General features: G+C 41.0%; 3 protein-coding genes across 4 annotated transcripts in view; 1 reads left to right on the top strand and 2 right to left on the bottom strand.

The window, feature by feature from the left end:
- LOC148404403 (amyloid beta precursor protein binding family B member 2-like) overlaps positions 1 to 4,862 on the bottom strand; it is a 30,035-nt gene extending 25,173 nt beyond the window's left edge. The window contains exon 1 of one of the 2 annotated variants that reach the window (XM_088381569.1): positions 4,539 to 4,862. The gene's annotated coding sequence lies outside the window, so the exon portion shown is untranslated. The remainder of the gene's footprint in view (positions 1 to 4,538) is intronic. The other variant, XM_088381560.1, reaches the window with a different exon arrangement.
- A 473-nt stretch (positions 4,863 to 5,335) lies between these two features.
- Positions 5,336 to 13,119, bottom strand: dele1 (DAP3 binding cell death enhancer 1). Its single transcript, XM_088381582.1, has 12 exons — positions 12,925 to 13,119; positions 11,945 to 12,062; positions 11,560 to 11,662; positions 10,314 to 10,458; positions 10,003 to 10,197; positions 9,517 to 9,602; positions 9,343 to 9,439; positions 9,032 to 9,174; positions 8,534 to 8,692; positions 8,357 to 8,449; positions 7,562 to 7,715; positions 5,336 to 7,497 (listed from the first exon to the last, which is right to left on the bottom strand). The coding sequence occupies exons 1-12, from the start codon at positions 12,953 to 12,955 to the stop codon at positions 7,253 to 7,255; spliced, it is 1,569 nt and encodes a 522-aa protein (XP_088237708.1). The 5' UTR covers positions 12,956 to 13,119; the 3' UTR covers positions 5,336 to 7,252.
- A 1,275-nt stretch (positions 13,120 to 14,394) lies between these two features.
- On the top strand, positions 14,395 to 27,088 carry bicc2 (bicaudal C homolog 2). The gene is made up of 19 exons (XM_088381548.1): positions 14,395 to 14,656; positions 17,625 to 17,671; positions 17,981 to 18,050; positions 18,180 to 18,259; positions 18,339 to 18,500; positions 18,602 to 18,655; positions 19,306 to 19,521; positions 19,608 to 19,859; positions 20,744 to 20,875; positions 20,969 to 21,158; positions 21,611 to 21,750; positions 21,818 to 22,026; positions 22,317 to 22,422; positions 22,793 to 22,832; positions 24,712 to 24,869; positions 25,534 to 25,732; positions 25,809 to 25,972; positions 26,443 to 26,542; positions 26,616 to 27,088. Exons 1-19 carry the CDS (start codon positions 14,395 to 14,397, stop codon positions 26,744 to 26,746), a joined length of 2,712 nt encoding a protein of 903 aa, XP_088237674.1. The 3' UTR covers positions 26,747 to 27,088.
- The last annotated feature ends 849 nt before the right edge of the window (positions 27,089 to 27,937 follow it).

The raw sequence follows: 27,937 nt of genomic DNA, 5'->3' as shown, positions 1-27,937 counted from the left end.
TGCTAATGGCTAACACTATTGATTTTGAAGACCCTGGGCAGATCAGTTTGACTTGGCATACGAACAGACTGAAATCTGAAAGCAAGACAATAGACTGTTGGGAAAAATGAACACAATTCCATGGAATACATATTGAATTTGTTGTGTTGCCCACCACTTATACAATACAATACTTCTAGATCTGCAGAGGCGGAGTGATCTGTAAGGCATCAACCAGCTAAGGGGCTGGGGAAGGCCAATTATTTTCAAGGATGTTTTTATGATTCTCATGAGAACTCCTCAGTCTGCTGCTAAACAGTCAAACTGTGACACGCTTTGTCAGATTGGTGGAGGGAGACAAGTTGTTACATTAAGAGGATGGTTGGTAAAGGTTTTTTTTATGACTTATTGTTTGGTCTTGATTTAGTTTGATCAGACCAGAAAGAGAACAATTTAATGTGAAATGTCCACCTGCTTCTTTAGTAACGTGTACTTCATTTTATCCTAGCCTGGATTTGAACCTCCAACCTCAGACCTGACTTTATCTATTAAGATGACTAATTAACAAGCCGTGCATTTCAATCCTTATAGAATATTACACATACGAGCAATTGTAGGAGACCACTGTTCTGAATGTGGTGTTGCAGTCTCTATGCATACTCTGAAATAGAACTGCTTTTTCACATGCTGATCTCAGCCAAGATTGATGCTGTAAATTTCTTTCACCTGCTCCCATTGACCATAAATCTCTCTCAGGTAAAGTTGACGCAGTGAGTTGCTTTTATCAACACACGTGCGTCATTTGAGTTTTTTTCTCCAGCCTCAAAGCCCTTTTAGATGCGCTTTCAATGTTGAGGTGTTAAGACATCAAATCATCTGCATGAGAGAGCATTCAACCCATGGGGTCATGGTGACCTAGTCCCGCCACGAATACCCAAAAATGGGTTGCAATTCTCTATAGATGCCACAAGATGGTGGCAAAGTACTACTTTAGCCAAAATGAAGCTCTCAATTTATTTAAAACTGTTTCCTTGGCACCGAGATGTCCCCAGATAACACTAAAGCAATAACAGTTTTGCTTTGAGTAAGCTCAGCACAAAAAAAGGTACAATTACAATGGCAACACTCAAATATGCGTGTCGTGTACCAAACAGATGGCAGATGGATGGATGGCAATCCATGATTGAGTGGTTTGCCAAGTAAAGTTTCGAGTTATACTGGCTCTAAGAGCATGTACAGCCATACTGTGACATACATAACCCTAACTTTTTTGAGCCAAAATTTAAGTTACACACAAGCTGAAAAAGGAGCGCTACAGTCACCAATTCACTTTCAGTAGTGTATCGTTAAATACCTTATGAAAACACTTGCAAGAAGCATGGAGCAGGTTTCTTACATTTGCTTGAATTATTTTTCATTGTTTTTATATTTATCTTTACTGTGGACCTCACATTTTTTTGTGTATATTGAATATTATATTAAATAGTTATCCGAGGTGTTTTTCCAAAAGACATTTCAATGGGCATCAATTTCATGCCTATTTTTGCTACTTGTGGCCCAACCTGGTCGGGGCAAACTATTAAATGCTAAAATGGTAAAACCTGATTTAACGGGGCAAACTATTAAATACTAAAGTGGTAAAAAAACAGACAAGTAAATGTGTGCTTGGTCACAGAACAAATTAAACTCGCAAGTAAGGGTGTCATTAATCTGCCTATCTAATGTCATGTGACTGCATATGGCCATGGAAAGATGACTACATTCACGCACAGCTACTGCAAACATTCTAGAAGCATGGAAAACACACACACTGCAGATTTTAGAGCAAGACAATATCTTGGGAATTGAACAAGCAGAGAGGTCGAAGAGCTAACAATTCTTAAAGTGTGCACTTTGTCCATGCGGGGCCCTCCTCCCTCTCATCTTGTTGACTGGCCATGGAACCAGGCAACATTGTGTTTGTGCTGAATGTGCACTTAGACACACAACAGGTACCTGCATTGAATCATTCAGTCAGATCAGTGAGTCAGCTACCTTTTCGTCTATCCTGCATCGCCTGTGTGACAACAAACACATCATACTTATCCCATGTTTTAGTGAGACAAAAGGTCAGACATTTGCCTAGGGGCCCCAAGTTGAAGAGGGCCCAGAGAGACTGCTTGGCCCTTGGCCCGTATCAATAACAAAACAATGGCACTGCTTTAGCAATGACAAGGAATTCTCTGCATGGAGCCCCTTAATAGCTGGTGGCTCGTAGTCGCCAATTGTCGACTGGAATTGGTGCATATCAACAACACAACTGCAAACTTCTCTGGAAACTGCAACAACTCGTCAGGATTTGTAAATCTCCCGAATGGGCCCGCCCTGAAGTAGTACTATAGTCAAATGCAGCATAACTTTGTTGTTCTTTTTACTTTTTTAATTTAGTGGTGTTTTTGTCTCGGGCCCAACTGATATGAATTTTAGGCTGATGCCGATTTTGATATTTGAGAGAATAAAATTCTGATAATCAATTAAAATGTAAGATAATTGATTACAAATATTTGTAATGAATATTTTTTTGTTCATTACCACAAATTATGATATGAATTTTATTGTTTTACACTGCTTTCTCCTTTAGTATTTAACTTTACAACAGAGCGAAAACTCATCAATAATTGGTCGGTTTTTTTTGCCGATTTGGGGGCGCTGTAATGGGTTCATATGTAAGGAGGAAAAATTTGTAAAACGTGCTTTTAAAAGAGCTAATATTGGATTTCAGATTAAGCGGCCGGGCCCAATTTTTAGAATTCTGACAATTTTGCTCTTCTATTAATCCAGTTTATCTACCTGCCTATCTTTATGAGGGTGGCAACTGAGCTGCAGTCTATCCCCGCTGTCTGAACTAAACCCTGAACTAGTTGCTAGCCAATCACAGAGCACATATAGACCACCAAGCACTTACATTCATACCTAAGGATTATTGAATATCTTCATTGAACCAACAAAAAGGTAGGTCAGAGCCTAGATTCAAGCCTGCAACATTAGAACTGTGAGACAGATGGTACTAAACACTCAGACACCGTGCCAGCCCAAATTTTGCACGTAGTTATCTCTATAATGTACTACATTAAGTTGACTTCTCACGAGTAGTCAATTTATTCATTTTATATGTACATTATTGAATAAAATATATCTTTGCTTACCCAACACGACTGATTATAGCAGTAAAAGGCTTTATCGGCCTGTGTTAAAACTCACCTCATATAGTACGTATGTACTCGCTTTCCCCTAAACATTGCACGACTTAATTAAGTCCAACAAAGTGGAATGGAGAGGGGAGGAGGACAGTTATTAGAGGAGGAAGTGAAGAGCATGACGAGGCATTTTGCCGGACAGTCGGCTGTAATAGCTAAGCCACTGCCCCCACAAACCCTCCAGGGAGAGGTAATTCATACAGGAAGCAAGCAACAAGTATGAGCATAAAAGCGGCATTGGGCTGCTCCTTATTTTTCTTCTGCGGCATGTGCAACACACTGATGATGTCGCCTTTAATATAAGCTAATATGCAGTAGGTGCTTTCAGATACGTTTTGCTGACTTTTTGCAGCAAATTTCAACATTTCGTATCATGCTGTGAATTATTTTGGACTCTGTTGTTATGTCTTCCTTGCTATAGTTAAACACTGCACACACTGCATTTAGGTTCAGCTATTTCAAATTGCAAGTTGTGTCTCTCACTGCAAACATGGTCCTGTTATTAATTCTTTAGCCATCCAAGGATGAAAAAAGTGAGCAATGTGACTCAGCAGACATGACATCATTAAGCTAATTGCTCCGCCAATGGGTAGACCAAAAGTAAGTCCTATCTTAAAGTTTTTGTATTCTTGATTGTTTGCAGTCAGTAATTAACTATTTAATTTTAAATAATGTATTTACCAATTGCTTGAGCATCTGCGGCAAACACAGCAAACTTCACAATACCAAACAAATGATGTTGTTAAAGAATATATACCGATTATAATTCAGCTGCTGTTGGACACATTGAATTATGATATTTGATCAACTTTTTTCTTAAATAGATGTAAAATTAAAAAAGACAGGTCTGGTTTTCAAACATGATCTTCTCTCATTCAAGGTATGGCCAATATGTTCATCCGACGGTCAAACAGGCGAAATGCAACCAAGCGCCTTAGAGAGCTCACGCTGACCATCAGTCCATATTGAAATCTGGGTGAACATTCAAAGGTCTTCTCGTAGCAGCAGACCCAATTTTCACAAGTCACAATGTTGTAAACGCAACAGATGAGTGTCCGGGTAGCGGAGACTAATCAGCTGGAGAGAGTCAATGATGTCATGGGTGGAGTGTTTTCCATCCCTTCGCCTCGCGCCGCCTTCCTCATCACAAACTTCCATTGCAAGTGGCAGAAATGAGCGGTATTGAAGCTACACCTCGTCATATCATGAAATCAAAAGACGCAATGTTGTCGATAGATGAACAGACGCAGTCAATCTTTCCACATCCGGTGCATCCACCACCCACTTGCATGGTGCGCATCCCGAGACCAACAACATAGTTACCTCTTAGCTCAGCCTCCACCGGTCTTGCGTGTCTTCCACCCCCACGATACGACACAAGTGAGCAGTGCCTGCAGCCACGTAACGTCTTTTTAAGAGCCTGTCCGCCCCTATCTGCAGATGGCCTCCCGCATCCGATCACATCACCAGCCCTTCCCGGCTCAAGATCGCTGATCCTGCTCCGCAGGGTGGCCAGGTTGCGCTTTCTCTCTGCGCCACGAAGTCCCGAAGTGGCGAGCTGTGCTGTGGTGCTGCTCAAGCCCCGCAAAAGGGGCAGCCAATCAGAGCCGTGGACGACCACAGGAGGAGGAAGTCGAGAGTGGCCGCCATTGAATAAGTCAGGTGTTTTTTTTTTTTTTTTTTGCAAATCAGGTAATGACGTAACTCATCATCTATGCCCTACCTCACACCGGAAGACGTGAATGCGTTACATACTGCATAAGATAGATCTACTACCATTTGTATTAATATTTTATCAAGTTTTTCTTCCGGTAAGATGCAAGTCAAGACGTCAGCCCACATCATTAGACGCACCTTTTTGGAACTGTATAAAGGTGCCAAACTACACTCAAACCAAGTAAAATCGCAAATTTAAATTACAGACTATGTCTGTACCTGGCCAAAGGGCAAATATAATCTAACAACGCCTAAGAGTTGAATACCTCTGAGAGTAATTCAAATATTAGAGAGTTTACATTTGAAAACACAGCTAAGTGCACTTTTGATGATTCCATATAGTATGCCGTTATTCAGTACAGTTGTACAGTTAGATGTGTTTCAACTCTAAGCAGACAGCTACATGGGTGTTATTTATCCATATTTTTATTGTGCATATACATGTACTAGGAGTCCTAAAATGCTTCTTATTTCCAGAAAGAGTAGAAGTCTGGATGCATCGCATAATATATAATATGTCATAAACCACTTGGTTGGTTTAAAATTGTCTGTTAATGCACAACATGTTGAGAAAAATAGGACAACACTTGAGACCTATCCAAAGGGACTTCACATTTTCCTCATCCCAGAATAAAAGCATGAAAACACATATAAAAAACATTCACAAATATGAATACTACCGGTGTTGGGAAAGTTCATTTTCAACATAAACTAGTTCAAAGTTCAGATAACAACTATTAAAATGAACTAGTTGAATTGAAAATTTATGAACTAAGTTCATCATTCCAAAAATGAAAAGTTCATAATTCTTTTCCTCCCCGAATATAAAAAAAAAAAGGTTGCTGCGTGCTGTTACCCTCTGGCATATTGACATTTTCTCTTTGTTCTCACCCATTCCATTCACACTAGTGCTGCTATCACCCTACAGTCTGAAATACAGGAAAATATGCTTGAATTGTCTTTTTCTTTAAATATTTTAAACAAAAACATGACTGTGGTCTGCAATGGGCAAACACAAACAATCTGCTCTGGGTGCTAGACCAGTGGTTCTTAACCTTGTTGGAGGTACCAAACCCCACCAGTCTCATATGCGCATTCACCGAGCCCCTCGTTAGTGAAAAATATATTCTTTTAAATTCAAGACATAGATGTTTTTTACTGGTGCACAAAATGAGCCGTGCATGAACATCACCTGTTCAAAGAACAAACCCAACACAATGCAAGAACTCACAACAAATTACATACTGGCAAATTAGAATTTACACAATAAATCAGTTTTGTTCAGACCTCCTCAGTGGAGGCTGTCAAACCCCTGAGACCGACTCGCCGAACCCCTAGGGTTCGATCGAACCCAGGTTAAGAACCACTATGCTAGACTGAGGTATTATTTGGGACATAAGAGTGCAAAGCCCAAATTAAACGACAAAAAGGTAATTTGTGGTTCAACGCCATTGAGAGCATTACAACTTCTCAAATTCCTGAATGCTCTCACAGGATAACTTATTGTTGCCGTTTGACAAGAAAGGGCTAGTAGGGCTGCTCGTCGCGCGACGTGTTTACATCGTCTTCAGAAACACAGCGCATTTTGATGATGCTCGAGTCGTGTGACTGTTTGCGGCTAGGGTTGCCATATCCTTTTCCCCCCGTCTATTTAAGCCTTGTTTACAGTGTGTTTAACATGGTTTTATTTTGAAGTCTAAGAAGAGAAAATCTGGCATCCTTGAACTAAATGAAAAGCCGTTCAAAACCATTCATTGGCCGCGGAATGAACACGTTCACGAAGCAAAAATGCACTATGTTCAGTTTACATTCGTCCAAATTATGAACGAGTTCATGAACTTTCGTTTATTGAAGGTGTTCAGGTACAACACTGAATACTACACACTGATTTTCACCATCCTGCATGTATACATGTAACACTCGAGTGAAAATGCACACATGCATTTGTTGAGCACCTATCATAGGTGTTACGTAGAACTACAGATTGATACACTGCTGAGCTAGGCTCCAGTGTATATTGTTTACGAATGCTCGTATCGGAGATTTTGGATGTACCCCAATATCATCCTGAACTGTTTTGTGGGCTGATAGCGGACCGATAGCCAATATCAATATCGCAATCGGATAACCCTAGTTTGCATTCCAAACTATGGCATGCACGAGTTTGCAAGAGCAAGAGTCAAACTTCAGTACATTTAGTACCATTTCTGTTTCCCATAATTTCTAAAGGAAGGCTTCCAACTATGGAAACTCACACAATTTTGCAACCCTAACCATAATATATCGGAACAGATCATATATTTTTGGGTTGTACTTGGCAGTTAGCCAACCCCTACCATCCACTGGCAGGATTTTCCCTCCAAATTTTGTGGATGAAGGTGAAGCGCGGGAGAAGAGAGCATTGGGGTCATATCTATGCTCCCCGTGCTCCAGCAGTAAGGCAGAAAGGGAAGGGTGCCAGAAGGGCTTGTGTCAACACGCACGTTGTCGGCCGGAGAGGACATCGGCGGCCGAAGATCCCGGTCGAACACAGAAAAGCATGGCAAAGAACGGATGGAGCGCAACACTGCAGAAGATACAATAAAGTCAGTCATTGAATCAAAAGACACACAACATGCACTTTCACTCACCATCTGTTTCAATGGGAGATGCCAGTGAAAGCTGAGCCTGCTTGTTGCCTGCTTGAGCCGCTCGTTTGTACAATTCAATTGCTTTTCTCAGGCTTTGAGGGACCCCAAAGCCGCTTTCATAGCACTGGCCCAAAAGGAGTAGAGCAGTATTATCCTAAACACAAGGAAGGAATAAATACCCCAGGTCATATAAAGGAGCTTCATGATCAATTAACAAATATCTGCTGTGGTACCTTATATATGAATATAGTTATTTGACGATACAAAATATTAATATCTACAACAGTATTCTTAAACACTTCTGTTGAATTTTTTAGTCATATCCGTATATTTTTGTTTGAATTGCATGCAGACACAAACGATACACAAGTCAAAAGCCCTTTTTTGGATTTTTGAAAATGAAGTCAAACAATACATTAAAACCTCACTCTACAAATGAAAAAGCGTTAAAAGCTTTGATCAGAGTGTGCTTGTTTTTTGAAGTACAATAATTTGTCATTTTGCCACTGATTGTACCCTCTGGCAACTGTGCTTCTATGTTGTGTTTTTGTGTTTATCGAAGCTAATATGGAGAATATTATAACTCTCGCACAGTTTTGAATTTTATATTTTGTGGTAACAGCTGTTTTTTTTCTGGATACATATTGATGCTAGCATTGAAACACCTTTTCATTTCATTTAGAATTCAAACGATCTATCCTCCAAGTACTTGCGCAGATGGGAAAGTAAAGTTCTTAATCAAAAATCAAGAACCCTAAGCACCCAATAACTGTAAGCATTCAGAAGGTTGCTCACATTGCTCTCGGCTGCCATCTGCAGATAATGCACTGACTTGCTGGCATCTCTCACTGGCTCCCAGGAGTACACAGACGCTAGGCATAACTGAGCCTGAAAGAAAGGAATTAAGGTTAAAAAAAATGAAACAATATTGGGGAAAGAAAAGTAACATTGATTTGTGATGATAATTCCCACCTTTGTGAGACCTGCTGCAGCAGCCTTCTCTAGGAGGCTGATGGCTGTGTTCAACTTTTCTTTACTCTCGTACCCGCTCCTGGTCAGGAACAGCTTTGCGCATCGGTACTGTGCCTGTATGTGACCCGCCGCTGCTGCCCGCCAATAGTAATGGGATGCCTACATGTCGGAACAGGAGAAAAAGGAGACTTGAGACAACCAACAAAGCAATAACTTAAATTACTACATTGTGGTAGAGTGTGAGCTTTTTCCATGTCTTCAAGTGGCTCTCAAACATTTTGCACTGCGTACCACCTAATAAAAGTTTGTAAAATTCAAATGCGAATGTATTGAACTTAAAAAATAAATACAACTGAAGTGTATTCAGCCAGTGATTTTGCTCTGGGATTGGCTGGCAGGATGCACCCTGCCTCCATCCTGCCTCTCACGCAGAGTGAGCTGGGATAGATTCCAGCTCACACATGACTCTAATGAGGAAAAGCAATATAGAAAATAAACCTTCTCCTTGTCCTTGCGAACTCCTCTCCCCTTCTCGTAACAGACGCCAGTGTTAAACAGAGCCTTGCTGTAGCCCTGTTGAGCTGCCGCCAAGAAACATGTGAAAGCTTCCTCGTCGTTTCCACTTTTGACTCTTTGAAGGCCTGTGGTGAAAATTGAAACGGGAATTTAGGTGAAAACAACAAACACACAAATACTGCAAAAAAAACTACCATGGGAAGAATGTTGTTGCGTAAAATAAATACATTTTGGGTATGAAAGAAAGTTGGCTGAGTGAGTAACAAGTAGTTGAGTAGAGATGTAATTGATACCAATAATGTTTAGGATTACTGGGACGCTGCTGTCTGCTACTTTTTCGAGGTTCTGTGCTGCTTCTGCCAATTTCCCGTCTGTGCCTTCAAACATTGACTGAAAACCAAATAATTACATTTAGTCACAATGGCAGCTATGCATAAAGATTAATTCAATGAGGTCACATTGTAAACCTTGTCATGAACATCATCCGTCATCTCTGTGCTCTCTTTCTTGAAAACATTCTCCTGCGGGCAGGAGGCAGACATGTAAGCGTCACCTACAGGAGAGAGGGAAAAAAGAAATATTTGTTCCGATTTTGCTATTTAAAGGAAAGTTAGTTGGGTGAAATAACTTTTGAACATTAATGTCAAATTAATTCACAAAGGTCACATTAAAATTTATAGAGCTCTTGTCTGCGATTCAATATTTGTGAATTCCCCTATTAATGGATTTTGGGGGAACCTATTCTTTGTTAATTGTTTGAAAACTGTTTATGCTGTTTTTAGGGTTAGGCCAAAGCCTTGTCAGTAAAGTATTGGCTCAATCTCAGTGCCAAGTAACAAAGCTGAAGTGAAAGGAGTATCGTCGTGTCCAACAAATAGTCCTGTCGAATCGGAAAGTAATTATTTGCTGCCATTTAAAGGCTCCCATTAGCAATTATAAACTACTGAACACACCTTGCAAAGGCGAATCATGGCCCAACACATCCTGATGGTCTGAGCTGGTGGTGTTAGAAGTCAGGCAGCTCTGCTCACTGGAACTGTTTGCCACAGCATCACATCCAACACTGTTGCTGCTACTGCTGTGATCCAAGGACTGATTGTGCAGACACAACACACTCTTTCTTTGTAGGACCACTTCATTCCTTGAAACTGAAGACCAGCCAAAAAAACAAATAGTTCAAAATAAAATTTAGAAAAAATTGGCGTGGTAAGATTGCTAAGATTTTCAGGAGAGGAAATTGAACTTGCAAACATGCAGTGCTCACAAGTATCCAGCAGGAGGCGGTAACCACATTTCTGCAAAGTTTGTGGTGTCTGCCACACTCCAGAAGTTGGACTTGGCTCAGTACATGAAGAAAAACTTGAGTGGATCCTCCTGCAGATCTGCATGAAGAGCACTGCCGTCGCACCCTGTTAATGAACAGGTGCTCTCATTAGTAACGTGAGTGGTGCATCGTTGGATGTGCTACAAATGACAAATTAAAGTGAACATGCCAAGCAAACAGCAGCTTTTTCTGTAGCGGAACGCCTGATCACTTGTTATTTCAAGGTTCCATCGAACCAGGATGCATTTCTGTTATCATTTTATTTACTCTTGACAAATGCATCCACCCTGACTTCAGTAACATGCAGAAAACAATGGTAGGGTTCACGTCACCATCTGCTCTGTATATAATTTCGGGACTATAAACCGCACGAGTTAAAATTAGTTTTTTTCCATACAGAAGCCGCACCGGACTATAAGCCGCACGTGCCCGCAAGTTATTTACAAAAACAGGCGGTACACAGAAAGCCTTTTTAAAGTTTTAACAATGTAACTTAACATTTGTTTACAAACACTGCCTGCCTCTAGTTCATATGTTAAGAGCCAAATCGACTGCCTTTAACTTAAAAGCGGCATCATTTCTTTTGTCCCCCACAAAGAGGGCTTGTGTATAAAAGCTTCCTTTCTTCAGTAATGTCTGCCTTGATCTCGTTCTGTCTCTTCTTTATATGAATTATACGGCTTTATTTGCCTGGCGGATGGACATGAGGTCAACACACCACTCTTCTCCCCAGTGACCGTGTCACATATCCCTCCGACCAGCAAAGCGGTGCAGCACAACAGCGGTCCACAGCCTTTTTACGTGTGTATAAATGTATTAGTCATGACAAAAATCACGAAAAAAATCCAGAGATATGCCGCACCGGACTATAAAACGCAGGGTTCAAAATTTGAGAAAAAAGTTGCGGCTTATAGTCTCGAAATCATGGTAAATATGATCAAGAAAATAAAAACAATAAGTGTTTTTGTCAGAACTGTGGACGGTCAAACTGCTGGATTGCAGCATTTTGATTTATTTGTGGCTCCGTAAGTGAGAAGTAACATTGAGAGGTACTGTAGGAACGACTTCAAAGGTATATCTTGAAGTTTAGGAGGATATCAGAAAGTCTGGTTTATTTAAAATAATAATAAAAAAAGTAAATTAAGATTATTCGGAGTCAAATCCTCCTAAAAAGAGCAAGACATACCCATCCCACAGCATCGAGAGCGGTGTAACGAGGCAGCTTGGTGGAACTGAATTTAAAGGCCCGCTGTTTCTTCCTCCTCTCGCCATCCTCTTCTTTATGGGAGCTGGAAAAACATCAAAGGAAAACATGAAAAAAATTGTAATGTAATTCTACACAAGGACAAACTAGCGTTAAACTAAAAAATGCAATTTTGTAGTAATACTAGTACTTCTGAGCTGTAACGCTAGGGAATTAATTGAATTGGTGAACTGATGAATGCAGGATAAAGTTCAATATTTGAATCAGGCAAGCATTGCAGAAGGAGACGAATGTGTAAAACATCTAATCGTGAACGAAAGTTGAAAACTTCAAGTTCTAACGTGGCTTCTTATGATCGTAAATATACCTGCTGTCAGAGGTGTTTATAGAGGTGGAGAGAACAGTGGAGGTGTTGATGACCTCATCTTCCACATGGTGATTCGGGGGGAGACGCAATGGGGTGCTGGTGTGGTATCGATGCAGCACTGCAAAGACACCAGCAGGAAACATTCAACGCAAGCACACAAACGAATATTTTCCAATTACACTGCTAAAGAATTTTGGGAGGTATTCAAAGAATCTAATTGGTTGTATTGTTTATAGAGTTCTGAGCAATTAATTTGAAGCAGCAAAGTTTATTGTATTTATTGATTCCCGGACATGTCCTACTTTTGAGACCTAAAAAAATGTCGGGGGGGGGATTTCAAAATCGTCTGGGATTTTGTTCGACTGTCTCTAACATAATACATGTACAGTACAATGTCAATAGAATTGCCACTCCGTTCCATTTCACTCAATTCCAGGTATCTCTGTACGTTCGCACATAAGGAAGGAAATAGGGTGGGCAAGCCAGTCTACATTGAGTGTTTACAAGCAATGCCGAAACGAAAATGCACGTTCACGGAGGAGTTGAATCAAAAATTCCTGTGCTTTCACTAGGGTCGTGATCCTTACGAAGCCGAGTGCTTGACATGTAAGGCAGGCACTTGCATGCCAACGACCTACAGGCACACACAATACTTAGTGTACCACTAAAAAATGTCAGTGTAATTATATTTTTGACAGAGTAAATATGTTTTTGTTATTGTACATATGTTGTTTTGTGTTTTTCGGGCCAATAAATGCAATTGCTATACAGACACCATGTCACTTGTTCATATCATACACCGATGAACACCCCGCCCCCTTTTCAGAAACCCAAATCTGGTCACCCAAGATGAACACAAAAAATGTTAAGGTTAACATTAGAAAACACCTAAGGAGCTTTTACAGTGATCAAAATAAACACGAGGCCAGATGTCGGCGTCACTCAAGAAGTTTCCATGGTGCTCTTGACTATCGTTTTACCTCTCCATGCAAGCCCTTTCACCCGCCACATAATTATTCTTCTATTCCACGGCAGCTTCCATCAACGAAGAATTAGCATCTTCCCATTCCTCAAACTCCAAGCAGAAGCTTCCCTCTTTAATCGGATGTTACAACGACGTACCGCACTCAAAGTCATGAGTGCCGTACTGTGGGGAGCAACCCGGAAGTGGTTGACATGACGCAATCGAAAACGTCTGAGTGGTACAACAGCGCCACCCTGTGGTGAACGATTTAAATGCGCAGTATACAGAACCTGGGTTTTAGTTTTTGATTTTGAACATACGTATATGACACCTCCCGAGCGAAACGGGAGTGAGGTGCTATGTCGCCTTGAATCCAGGGTAAACTTTGAATAGCTTTATGACAAGTTGTCACGGTGACCGTCCTTGAGTCTTTCACCTAAGCCATTTATTTATTGAGCCCAAAAAATCACGGGCATCTCATCCTAACAAATAAAGATTCCTGATACACCTACACTAACTTCCCAAACTACATTGTGGGCGTCATCTTTTTTATACCATGCATGACAGGGTGAGGTATTTGTTTTTGAGGTCTTTACCCAATGTGGCACAGATCCGCACACTAAGACGTCCCAAATGAATAAAGCGTGACGTTCAAGCACTGCAAGGATTTGTTCTCAAGAATACAAGTAAAAATTGAATTGCCATCATAAATGAAGAAAACATAATATTTTACATTTTTTTATTTCTTTATTGAAATTGAAGATGTAAAATTATATTTTCATTAATTTTCCTTAAGTGATTACTATTGTACACACCGATGTTTCAAGCATTACAGAATCAACCCAAAAATATTTTGGTAGTTACCAATGCTGTTAATTTATTTATAAATCTTATAGTGGATGGCGATCTAAGAAATGTGTTAAACCCAGTGCATGAATGTAGTAAAAACTGATGTTAAAACCTCTTTGAAACTTCATACAGTCCACCCGATGTAAGGGGAAAAATTGGCAGATGTCGCAGAACCCCTCAGGATCAGGAAAGCGTGATTATTTTGTTAGCTGTGAGCTCTCATGTGAGGATGCTTTCAACGTGTGAGCGCGCGCGTGTGCGCGTGTACCCTTGTGTGTGCGTGCGTGCGTGCGTGTGTGAGTCCTTGACTTGTGGAACACTGATGTAGGGATTACTGACGATTTATTAGATTGTTGTGTGTGTGTTTGTGTGTGTGTGGAGCCCCTCGGCTAGAGAAGATATGACCTGTGCTGAGCGACTGCCCTCGATTACACATCCCCGTCAATGCATTGTTGGGCCTCACACCACTCAGAGAGAGAGCGAGAGGTTAAATTTGTGAACTCATGGGGTGGGGGGATTTAAGGGGGGTGTCACTAGCTCCCCCCTTTTTCTTTCCTCATGCTCCCCTCGTCTCCTTGGTCACATACACACATCCTCACGCTCACACACATACACAGACGAGGGCTTTAGTCCTGCTATGGCCAACACCACCAGCCCCGAGGAGAGCTCTCCCACCCAGGGCGCCGTAGCACCACCGGAGCCTGAACTGGACACTAGCGTAGAACCCGACTCAGCAGCAAAGCCTGAGCCCAGCGAGGCCTGTTGTGACAGAGAGGATGAGGAAGAGGAGGAAGAAACTGAGCCGAGGCAGGAGAATGCTGGAGGTCAGAGTGTGGATCCGGAGTGGGTGGAGGAGAGGTTCAGGATCAATAGAAAGAAGTTGGAGACCATGTTGTATGGTGAGTCAACACACATTACATAATTTAATATTTTGGACTCTATGCTGACTCTATGCAGACCTTGAGATATGAGTGACCCGACATTCAAGTTAGGTATCATGTATATCAATATATGACTCATCATTCATCAAAATTTTTGTTTTGACTCACAAGCAAACATTTTTGATCTAAGCACTGTCTGAGGGCAGTGAACTCAAATCAGTTCACTTCACAACAAGCAGCTCTTAGGGAGATCGTGAACAATTCTTCAAAAGCTGTTTATTTCCAGTCCCAGTTTAAATCAAACTAAACATAAAACAATCCGACTCAATGGGAAATGCCATAAATGGGCTCACGAGTAGCATCAGTTTCTTGGGGTTTTAATTCTTTTGGCAATGAAAATTTAAACACAAAGGGTGGTGCCACAAGTGTAGACAGATTGATACCAAAAGCCATATTTTCTTTAGCCTATGCGAAGAATGACTAATGTGACTGCAGCTTACTGAGTTGTAACCACTGTCTCCATGTACAGTGGCTGGACTACGAATTGATGCCCTTCAAAATGAAATGGGGAAAAAATTCACACACAAAATCCGTAAATAACCCTTTTTTTTTTTTTTTTTAAATATACGAAAAGGGGAATGGGTGGTGAATATCCACTGTGTATTGCCTCCTGGTGGCCAAGGCAAACACACCACATGAAGCAGCACAATGTCGTTAAAGTAAAAAAAAAATATTTTTTAATTCTATTAATTGTGTTTATTAATTGCATTTAATGATAAAAATCAGTAGCATCCGTCTTCGGGTCAGCGATGAGAACTTGCCCTACGTTCAAGTATCTTGGGGCCTTGACCGAAGAGAAGAACAAAAGATTGACAGGTCCACAGTCATGCAGACCTTGTATAAGTCCATCGTGGTGAAGGAGATGAGTCAAAAGGTGACGCTCTCAATTTAACATCTGATCTATTCTCCTTCACACCCTCATCTATGATCACAAATTGTGACTCATGACCGAAAGTACAAGATCCATGCAGAGATTCTGCCGAAATAAATTTTTGCCACAGGGTGCCCGGGTTCTCCCTTTTAGACAGCGTTTGGTCACCCGTAGGGAATCAGACTGCTGCTCCTCTGTTTTGAGAAAACCAGAAAAGATGCTTCAGGCATCTGATTAGGATGCCTCCGAGACGTCTCCCTGGTGAGGTGGTCCACCAGGAGATGGCCCCGGGAAAGACTCGAGACACACTGGAGAGACGACTACTGTCTTGGCTGACTTGGGAACGCCCCGGTGAAAGCTGGAAAAATTGGCTGCTGCCCCTGCGACCCAACCCTGGATAAGCATTAGAAAATTGATGGATGGACGGACATTTTGAACACATAACAAGAACTGATGTTAGTTCAAACGTTGATACAAAAGGAAAAATTACAGACTGTCGTGCCTGGTCAAAAATAGCCATAAAGAACACTGAACAAGGCTTGAGGGTTAATGGAAGGTGATTTTTCATTGTGGCCAGCCTAAATGCTTGCCTCTCAAGGCCTCCTGCTTGTTGCCACCATCCATGCAGTAAAATCATGTATTATCATGAATGATTAATGACAGCCTATGGGTGATGCATTCATAAGTCTTATTGCTATTATCATGCCTGTCTGGGATGAGGAGGTAACAGCCGTCGTTAGTTATCGCAGCCTGGCAGCTTTATGACAAATGCCTCCACTGTGTCACTGTGGAGACTCACTGTGTCACCACTGCACATGCTGTATGTGCTCACAATGTTGGCAGTGGTGGGAAGTAGCCAAATACAAGCAGTCAAGAATCTGCACTTAAGTATTGATTTGCTAAACGACTTTTTACTTTTACTCGCTACATTTGAAAACAGATATCGGTATGTTTGATTTCTTTGTTTGCAAGGAAATATTTTGTTTGCAGGTAGTTTTTTTTTATTGTGCCAAGTTGCCAATAAATGTATTGTACAGTATATAAGTGAAAGTCAAAATGCATCATTACTTTTTATATTTAAAGTACATTACAGAGTCTGTGCTTTTGAACTTTTGTAAGAACAGGATTTGAATCAATTCTTTCACCAGTCTTTTTTTACACAATTATCTATACTCCTACTTAAGAACAGTTGACTGTTCTTTTGTCCATTGACTCACTAATTCTGCTGTGATACTTTATGGTGTATGAATAGCCTCAGTCAGGCTGTAAATAGTCTATCTCGTCAAATTCCACTCTCTTTGAACATGAGGTACTTGAGTGGATTTTTCTCCTCAATACTTCTCTGTTTTATATCCGTGAACTATTTTTTGTGGTCGAGTGGGAGGTCTTTGCGTCACTAAATGTCAACAACGTCAGTAGCCATTTCCAAGCTAATTTGTGTGTGTCCCCCCCCCCATCTTTGCCACCTTCTCTCTCCACCCTATACTATTCTCTCCCCATTCCTCAGCTCTAGCCAGGGTTACCCTGAGTGATGGAGGTGGGAGGGGCAGTCCAAGCACTACCCCCCAACCTTGTAAATGTCGCAGTGGAGCCATGGCCTTTTAAAATTCTTTATGTTCCAAGCAATTTCTCCTTCCTTTTGTGCCAGTTGCTTAGCTAATATCAACATTTGAAAGTTGTCAACATTGTTTAATGCTGATCACACAAAAGTTAAAGTTTGGAGAGTTTGAGGACAGTCTGCCAGGACTCATTTGAAAGGGGAGAAAAAAAGCTAACTGTAAATATTCTCAAAAGTATACAGTATGTACAATTGGCTTTTTTTTGGTCTCGCAAAATCTAAACGGTATTGTAAGTGAAGTTGATAGAAAAAAAACTGCTACAATGCAGCAGTGATTCAAAGGATCATCTATTTGATTGCACAACTTGATTCATTGCAGCACTTGTACTTTCTAGATTTCTTTACAATGGTGAGGCGGCTCTTTGCTGATTCTGGAAAGAGGGGACTGCAGTGATTTATATCCTCCTTTTTATTTATTTTCACTGTGTTCATTACAGCACCAAGACCTGGAGATGCTATGACAGGCGAGGAGTTTTTTGAGAAAGTAAGTCCAAGACCAAATTTGACACATTTAATTAAGAAGGCAAAACTAATGAAAGTTTCCTCCTCAGTAGACAGTGGCCATTGCTAACATTGGTGCATGAAGTTTACATTGGTGCATAAAGCTTCTCTATGAAAAATCCTGCGATAACATGTTTTCTTGGTATAATGATTACAATCTTTGAAATGCAAATGAGACTTTCTATTCATAGAATCTGTACGTGCTACATATATTCTGGAAGCATACAGTGACAGAAGGCTTCCCCCCTCTTTGCAGCTCTTTCACTCTCCTCCATTGTTTTGGCCTTCACAGGTGATGAAAGAAACTGACACTCAAGTGAAATGGCCTTCCAAGTTGAAGATTGGAGCCAAGTCAAAGAAAGGTGGCAGATTTGTAGTGTCACTCACATCCTATAATTAGCTCCATTTTGTTGTTCCCTGCTACTGTTTATATCAATCTCTTGGCAGTCAAACTACATTGCACAATCTTACTGAGCTGTTTCCTCTTGCAGACCCACATGTGAAGGTGGAAGGGAAGAAAGCCAATGTTCTGGAAGCCAAAAAGAAGATTCTAGAAGTTCTAGAAACAAGGGTACTCATTGCAATGTTAACAGTTATTATATTTAGTACATCAGTGGCAATATAAAATGAAGTCTTGATTACATACTCAGGTAAATAAGGTCACCCTCAAAATGGACGTGGCCTACACGGAGCATTCTCATGTGATTGGCAAAGGTGGCGGAAACATCAAGAAGGTGATGGAAGCCACTTCCTGCCACATCCATTTCCCAGACTCCAACCGCCACAATGCTACAGGGGAGAAAAGCAACCAGGTGTGCTTATAAAACCAAAGGGAGCAATTAAGACGGACAATTAAGAACCTTTATAAAAGAAAAAAAGTGCAAAACGTTTTTCCACTTTATTACTTTACCAGGTGTCGATTGCTGGACCCATCGAGGGAGTGGAAGAGGCCAGGAGGAGGATTAGAGTGAGTGGTTTATTTAATGTCGGGCTGTACATTTAGCACCTGGGCTTAAGCCATTTCAGTAGCATCACTAACATTGCACAGTTTGAGAAACTGTCAATACTATGCAAGAATGGGCAATACCGCTTGTCCCCACGGGGGTTGCGGGCGTGCTGGAGCCTCTCCCAGTAGTCATCGGGCAGTAGGCGGGGACACCCTGAACCGGTTGCCAGCCAATCGCAGGGCACACAGAGGCGAACAACCATCCACACTTGCACTCACACCTAGGGGCAATTTGGAGTGCTCAATCGGCCTATCAAGCATGTTTTGGGGATGTGGGAGTGCCTGGAGAAAACCCAAGCGGGCACGGGCAGAACATGCAAACTCCACACAGGGAGGGTTGGAGGTAGAATCGAACCAGCACCCTCCTGACTGTGAGGCGGACATGCAACCAGTACGCCACCAAGCCGCATTATGCGGGCAACATTCGTGCCATAATTACTCAATTTAGAAGTTTTATCTGGGGGGGGATCCGCGATGTACTGAAGCCGCGATAAGTGAACCGCGATGTAGCGATGGATTTCTGTATACAGTTGTGCCAATTTCAGTGTTTGTCAAAAGGGTCTGTTTTTCTGACATCATCTCATCCTCTTTTCTTCCTTTTTACATGCTAGGATTTGCAGCCACTGACTTTGACTTTTGACCTGCCGGTCAGCTTAGCTCCTCAGCCCGTGCCGGATGTCGGCTCACCTCTCATCCAGCAGGTGGTGCAGACATTGGGGGTGAGCGTGAGCTTCAGAGCCATCCCACCACAGCCTCAGGCGCAGCCTGCCTTCTTTGGTAGCTGCTGCACTGTGTGGGGCCTGCAGGGCAACGCCTCTGCACTCAAGGTCAGCACGCCATGAGTGTCAGAAAGCATCGGCGAGCGCACACAAGCTGCAACCACAGACAAGTGTTTCCATGTATGACACGGCAGAAGGCAACCTGCATTCTGATGGAGCTGCTTGTCGGATCAGAGGTGACAGGGAGCGTGGTGACCAGCCAGCTTGACGTCACCTCACAGCAGCATCTCTTCTTGCTGGGGCAGAACGGAGCTCACTTCCTGAGCGTTATGCACCACACTCAAACCCAAATCATTCTACCGGACCTCAGCGCACCCCAGAACCTCCCCTCACTGGTCATACAGGGCAGCCCGGATGGAGTGTGTCTGGCCCGGCAGCAGCTCATGGTAAGTTTTCTTTTGCTGTCTGAAAAAATCAACAGTCAAAGTATGAATTGCAGCATAACAACAACAATAGAACTAACTGATCTACTAAGTCCTATTTCCACCCTCAAAATATCACATTTTGTGATTCTGTTTACAGGCTCCCATTCTACATTGTTTTGTATTCTTTCTCTTTACTTCTCTTCCAGACTTTTGCATAGCACACTGGTTTCACACTCTGGAACACAAAGACTTATGGCAGCACAAACATAAACAAATAAACTTTGAAATTCTTGGATAAGTTGGTGAAGGGTTCAACTTAGCATGGAGAACATACAAGAGGCATATAGAGTGGCACAAATGCTCCAGGAGCAATTTGAAATATATTGCATTCTCTACTCCATGTTTTTGCCTCCTCCTGATGCTTGGCAGTCTGACAAAGGACGGCAGCACAGAAGTATACACAAAAGTCTAAAAAATAAGCATAGAGTGCCGTTTATACTAAAACAGCAGAATAGTGGCAAGATACAATACTGCATAGACATAAACAGTTAATCATTTGCCAGTGAGTCGTTAGTGTCACTACCGTGGTGTTGTCACACAGTAAAGACATTTAACCTAAAAAATTACACTTGCCACAACATTATGGTCGAGTGTCAGTGTGATGAGGACCAATATAGAAACTGCAGCAAAAATTCTGAAAAAGAAGATGCTCAATTGATGACACATACCGATACCCTTATAAAGGTTTTACACATGGCCAAGAATGACATTATAAATGCTTTATTAGTTCTATGACAAAAAAACTTCCAATTACTCGTAACACTTTTTTCATGAAACTATGTATTTGTGTCATTTGTGTGTGTGTGTGTGTGTGTGTGTGTGTGTGTGTGTGTGTACACGCATAGGACTGCCTGCCTGTGTGCTTGATGTTTGACATGCGGGAAGATGTGGAGGCAGATCCTTGTGCGCTGGCTCATATGATGCAAAACCTTGGAGTCTTCATTAGTGTCAAACCCAAAGTAAAGCAGACCAACAAGGTAGCACAATGTTAACCCTGTTCAGTCGTGCATCATTCTCTTATGTTACCTCTTACAATTACCAACAAACCTTTTACATTTTACATTTTGCAGTCAGTTGTGGTGAAAGGTCTCGAAAGGAACATCCAATGTCTTTATGAGGCCCGTCGGCTGTTGTTGGGTTTGGATTCTTGTGACTCCACCAAGGTAACCAAGGTGGCACCTGACCCCGCTCTGGCTGGCAATGAGTTGACCAGCTATTGGCTCAACATGTTACTCCAGCAGCTGCGTCTCTCGGAAAATGGTGAGATTTTGCGCACACTGTAAGAAGTGAGGACACAAAAGTTTCGTAAATACTTTGATTTTGTCATCCAGCTTTTCTTTGCCACTGTCTGCTCGATGACAATTGACATTGACAAATATATACACTTAATTAAAATCCCTAGTACTGGTAAAAAATGTAGAAAAGAGAAATGAGAAAAAAAAAGATAGAAGGTGACAAGTACAGTTCTACGTAATTGAACTAAAACTACAAGTATCATAATAAACATGTTTTTAAATCAATACATTTCTGGCAATATCTTTCAAAACAGAACAATATAGGCGACTGTATTTGGGTCTATGGATGCAACTCTTGTGCTTTATCTCATTACATTGTAGAAGTAGGGATAATAACTGTGGCCAGTAATTTTTGGACAGGCTGACATTTTAATTAAATGTCATTTTCAAATAACTATGTTCTCTTATGTTCAACAGGCCCTGTCCCTGCACCTGCATCCGTTCCAGAGGTTCTAAGTAGTACGAAGGCTCGCCCATCACCACCACCAGGACTACCCGCTCCCATTGAGGAAGGGAGGACAGGACTGAAGGGAACAGACTGTCGTCCATTGGAGAAGGTGCTTAATAGGTTTGACTATTGGAAGAAAAGAACATCCATTAAGCCAAGATGTCCTTTCTATTTAGATCCTGGAAAATGACGACCAGTCTGGTCAATCAGATGATGAGAGCTCAAAGGAGACAGTGATGATGATGTCATTGGAGGATGCAATGAACATCCCTAGCGGACCCAGGGTGACAAAGATGGGTCGGAGAGGGAGTTTGCAGGGTCCTGAGATAAACAAAGTTTTCCACCAAGCCAGACGCCACTCTACAGGGCAGGCGTTTACTTGCAGGTGAGGGTCAAGACAATTCAAATCCTGAAATTGAATCTTTATAATAATTAGCATGTTCACCCCATTTGCTCAGTTATTTAATTTATTGATCCATCCATCCATCCGTCCGTCCGTCCGTCCGTCTGTCCGTCCATCCATCAATATAATACAGAACAGATGTGTGCAAATCCTAAATGCTGCAATTACGATTTCGTTTGTACTTAGTTTTGTCGTGTTCTGTGCGGTTTAATTTGCTTCCACACAGCCACCCAAGTTAATCTTGTGTATGTGTTATCTCCTGAATGCACAAGGATGCTGAATGCAGAAATGGAGCGAGGGAGGATGGAGCGGAGGAGCAGCCTAAGGAAAGACGTGACAATGTCCCGGGATGTTTGCGCAGACGTCTCAGAATCGGAGGTGCAAAAGAACACACATGACTTGTGTGCTGTCACTCATCCAATGTACATGACAGCTGTGCAAATTAACGCTCAAGTGCACACAACTGCAGAAAACCCATTTTCAAGAAGTACAAGTATAGAAGGAAGACATGCTTTAACATTTTTGCATTTTTACTAGCATGTGTTACTTTCTGATTGATTTCTGGGCCCTTTTGAGATCTTTTGTGTAATCCCTCACACTCAAAAGTATTAACTGCGCATGCAGGATGTGGTGTAAGTATTGGTATAAATGTGTAAATGAGGTTTAACCTGCCTGCACTCAGAGGATGGAAAAGATTTTCAATTCCATGCATTATTTACCTGCTTTATATCCTGTTTGTGCTCTGCAGGTTTATGACTATGAGAAGAAGAAATTGCTGGCAACCAGAGGTTAGTGCCTCTAAATGTTTCATTCCTGTTCCTGTCTTGTACTGTGGCTTCTGGTGCTAAGCAAAGAGTGCAAACCAAAGCCGATTTTACAGTTGATCTGTGACCCACCGTATTCCGTGGATGCAACGTGAAGTCAAGTGACTTTTAATATATATATATATATATATATATATATATATATATATATATATATTTACGCACGCTCGCGCACACACACACACACACACACACACACACACACACACACACACACACACGGTGCCTCAGGGAAGATCTGTAGTAAAATGGGTCAAAATTTCCCTCAGTGTTGCCTTTATTAAGGGATTATGAATTTGCTGTTTGAATGGGCCAACTGGGGCATACTCACACATTTCACCACATAAACGTACACCCTCTTGGCTGTGTGCTGTTACAGGTTTGACACACCTCTAAGTTTCTGCTTGTTTTTGTGCTGTGTCTCAATTTCAACAATTTGAGCTTGATTAAATATGCCAAACACTGGCAACAAGAAGTATCGCTCCCAATAAATTATTTAATACCTGAGCCTATTTTGTCCATTCCATGAATTTCGGAAGTAGAGCTTGAACAACCACAATGATAGACAGACTGCATTGACTTGTTTTGCCACGGCTAGTCTCCCACAGCTATTTACAACTGTCCATCAAATGCTATTTCATTGATTTGTCTTCAAACAACTTCATATTGACTGAGTCTGCCTAAGGTGTGTGTAAGATAGAGCTACTCACACTCTGTGCTTAACAATTATAATCAATAACAATTATTTAGCACAGACAGAAGTGTAAAAACTAAGTATTGATTCAATGCATATACTACATCTGTAAAAGTAAGTACAACAATATAGACTGAAATATACTTAACGTTACTTACATACAATAAGAGTTTTGACAACTTCCCACGAAATAGTTTCCGTCTTTTATTAGCTTGCGTAGAACTCAATTGCAATGAAAAAAACAATCCCTAGACTCCAAGCTTTACCACAAGTTATTAGGACTGAGCTGACACCAAGTCTTGCATGAGCAAAACAAAACATGACAAACAAATAAATAATAAATAATAAAATAATAATAAATCATAAAATAATAATAAATCATAAAATAAAATGTATACTTTCGCTCAGATACATTTTCCCTAACCATGTTCGTTACTTATCAACGTAAAGTAACATTCCAAGAAATTCTTCATTGACCTTATCCCTATACTGGAAGCACAAGGCGGAAAAATCATCAAATCTGTCCAGAATACGAGGCACACAGTACCTTACTGATGCGGAACACTCTCCAGATGGGAGCACCTGCGGCTGACTCTGTTTCTCACGCAACTTGTCAAGGAGCAAATGACGACCAAAACGACTACAATTGTGAATGATCTGGTGATGAGGATAATCTTACACAGCCCTGGACGTGATTACAACAATGCCTTGTCACAATGGATATTGTGCCTATTAGGGCTACCTAAAGTGACAAAATATTGGAATTCAAAAACTCCCGAGCCAAAATCCATAAATCTAAACCAGTGGCTCTCAAACGTTTTAGACTAAGTATCACCTATTGTGAAAAATAGTTAGAAAGTATGACCGTTGATCAAAAATGAACCAGAGATTTTATTCATAAAAAGTATCTATAATATTTTTTTAAGCTACTGTAAAATTGTGCACAATTCGAACAATAACCGTGTACTTAAACATAAGAAAGTAAAATAAACTTACATGATTCAATTAAAACGTTTTGCACAAAAACGTTGCATGAAATAATGTTACACAAGTGTCTTTTATTTTATTACTACCTAAATCATATTCTGCTAAGATACTTGTACTTTGACTTACCCAAGCGAGACTGCTTTCTGTATCGTCTCCTTCCAGCAATGCAGAGAAAGCCAGTGGTCACTGAAGTCCGGACACCCACGGACACTTGGAGCGGTCTGGGCTTTTCAAAGTCCATGCCAGCAGAAGCTGTGAAGGAGCTGCGGAACATCAGCCGTCGCAGCTACAAACCCTACTTGAGCACAAGCAGCAGCCAGGTACAAATCAGCAATTAGCCAGCTCAACACGAGTGGCTCTCACTAGTTTTTCAACAAATGATACCTAAGTACTGTTATTAAAGTTCCCCAGAGGTATAAATGTGTTGTTGTGTCTCTCAAATTGTTTGCCAAACTGTTTTGTTTATACGTGGTGAACAAAAGGAACTTGAATGCTTGTCGCCAGATTGCACCACTTTGGTCAGCAGGAACAGTCACATCATCCTGCTTACTTGTGCCCTACCAACCAGTTAAAAATTCTGCTCATTTCTGTTACTGTGCCTCTGAGATTAATCAATAATATAATAATCAATAATAACAGCACATTTTTTAAGCATTTCCCTGCTAAGGAACATATTACATTCATAAAAGCTGACATCATTTAAGCCAAGAGTGAAGTGAATATAAATATCTATCTATCTATCTATCTATCTATCTATCTATCTATCTATCTATCTATCTATCTATCTATCTATCTATCTATCTATCTATCTATCTATCTATCTATCTATCTATCTATCTATCTATCTATCTATCTATCTATCTATCTATCTATCTATCTATCTATCTATCTATCTATCTATATATATACATATATATATAATACAATATATAGTGACGTAATTATTATTTTTGATAGTGAAATTTACTCATTGCTTCATTGCAGTCATGGGCCAATCAGAGCGGGGCAGCGTCTCAAGGGAGTAATTCGGACAACTGGAGGGACAGACGGGGATCCCAGCCCGCCTCCTCATCTTCCTCCTCCTCCTCCTCTTCTTCTCCATCCTCCCCTCCACCGACATCCTTCTCATCCTCCTCCCACTTCCCCACGTTCACATCCAACAGAAACAGAAATGACAAACAATGTGAGTCCCAGTCGGTTCTTATAGAAGTAGGAATTGGACAACGAAAGATCTTAAGGTTTGGCCCTGTTGCCTACAGCTGAGGGCTTTCCAGGTTGCAACTACTTTGACGACGTGTGCTCATCAAGGAGGGCATCCACCTGCAGTCAACGTAGCCCCTCCCCCCAGATGATGGACGACCTTCCGGAGCTCCTCAGCCAATTGGGATTGATGAAGTACATTGATGTGTTGGAGCAACAGGAGGTAAACAAAAAATAAAAGGAAAACAGGCTTTGTTTTTAGCAGTACACTAATAATATATTAGTTTTCATCTTTTGAGAATTTTAGTTTAGTGTTAATTTTTTAATATATGGTGTATTTTTTGAGTGCAAGATTAAACAAAAGGTCACTATGATATTGTGTATTAAAGTAAAGTAAGCTACAATTCTCAAACGAATGTTTGAACCTCCATAAGGACAAACAGCAACACTGAAATAAATACATTTAAAATGAACCGTGAAACTTTTTTCTATTATTACTTAGTTTTATAAACATCAGATATAGTTTCAATTATTTTTTTAACAACTGCATTTTCACATGTATCTTATTTTATTAACACAAACATATTTATAATCTGTATAATTGCAGTTTTACTTTTTTTGTGACAATCTTGGTGTTCTTGATCGACTACCAAACGTTTTTATTAAGTATAACAACCTTTGATGTTCTTCTAGATTGACTACCAGACGTTCCTCACATTGTCTGAAGATGATCTGAAGGAAGTGGGTGTGTCCACATTTGGAGCCAGACGCAAGATGCTGTTGGCCATCTCAGGTAATGTCATAGCTCGATTTTTCATCACTGAGGTGACCCTTCTTCAACACTAAAAACAAATAATCTTGTTCAGACCTGAACAAGAGCAAGAGGAGACCTTCAGACACATCCAGCGTAAAGTCTGGATACCTGGAAGGTGGCGCAAGCGGTAGACTGCCACGTATTTCGGACATGGAAGTTGCTGCCCTCAGTAACCGCTGGTGAAAGCATCTTTTAGCCCACTATGAGCTTGTCAGTTGAGGAACTGAAGCTCTAACATATCGTTTCACTTAAGTCAGAAACAAGAAGAAGAAAAAAAAAAAAAAAGTACGCCGTCATGTGTGCCTTCAATGAACAGCCAAATTCCAAAGCCTTTTCTATAAAAATCAAGACAAGGAGATCTTCTCTTCTAAGTTTTATGTTTTGAAGAAAAAGTCAAACATTACATTCATGATACTAGCTCTTCTGCGAGTTTCTTGTGTGCCTTTCTTTTTGCAAAATTATATTAATGGTCTCATTACCCACTACCTTCATTCAAATGTAAATAGACCCTGCCCCCAAATGACACTGTACTCTGATACAAAATAAAACCATGATGCTAAAGGTGTTTCCTGTAATCTGAATCCGTGCATGCAGAAAAATAGATGGGGTGCAACGTAATATAAAAACTACTGTGTGGAGTTTAGAAGTTCTTCCTGGCCGGGCCTGCGAGAGTGTACCAGTAAGGCGTTTACCCCGCCTACTACTAACCCTAACCCTAAAACAGCTGAGATAGGCTCTACCAGGCCCGCATGTCTTGTGAGGATTAGTGGTTTGGAAAACTGATGGACGGAAATTTTAAAATCCCACTGCTTTTACTTTTAGTCCTGTGTCTGACATATAGAATTTCAGTATAAGAAAACAATGACAAGTTCCACCAGATGGCACTGGCGTCACTCTGTAGAAAGTCACATTTGCGTTGCATGAATAACTTTTATGAACAATTACAATAGAATTAGAGCTCCCGGCATGGAAGATGGCGCTGATGGTAACAAATGCATTTGCAACAAACAGATAAGACTAATGGAAAGTACAATTATAGGTGTGAAACTCCTTTTAATTTGGTTGGCTCATTTGACACTTTCAATTGAATTTATCATCACTGCAACTGCACACGATTCATTTCCTGTTCAGTTCATTTACTGAGGGGCCCCTGCACAATTTGATGCTGTCATGGGAAAGCCGTCTAACTGGCAGAGCGTTAAATGAAAACAGTGTGAGCACTTTCTAAATGAGGGAGGGGTTGGTTAGCACTTGGATGCAAATGATCCACAGCAGGGTTCACATGCTCCAAGCAGGTTGAGCATGAAAGGGTCCGTGAGTAGAAGTGGTGGGCTGTGGCAGATTACTGAGGGATCATCCCCACTCATTACAACG

Source organism: Syngnathus floridae, chromosome 1 (genome assembly GCF_059516105.1).
Source record: "Syngnathus floridae isolate MCC-2025c chromosome 1, RoL_Sflo_1.0, whole genome shotgun sequence".
Classification (NCBI taxonomy): domain Eukaryota; kingdom Metazoa; phylum Chordata; class Actinopteri; order Syngnathiformes; family Syngnathidae; genus Syngnathus; species Syngnathus floridae.
The sequence above is the reverse complement of the archived record's forward strand: the minus strand, read 5'-3'. Positions and strand labels throughout refer to the sequence as shown.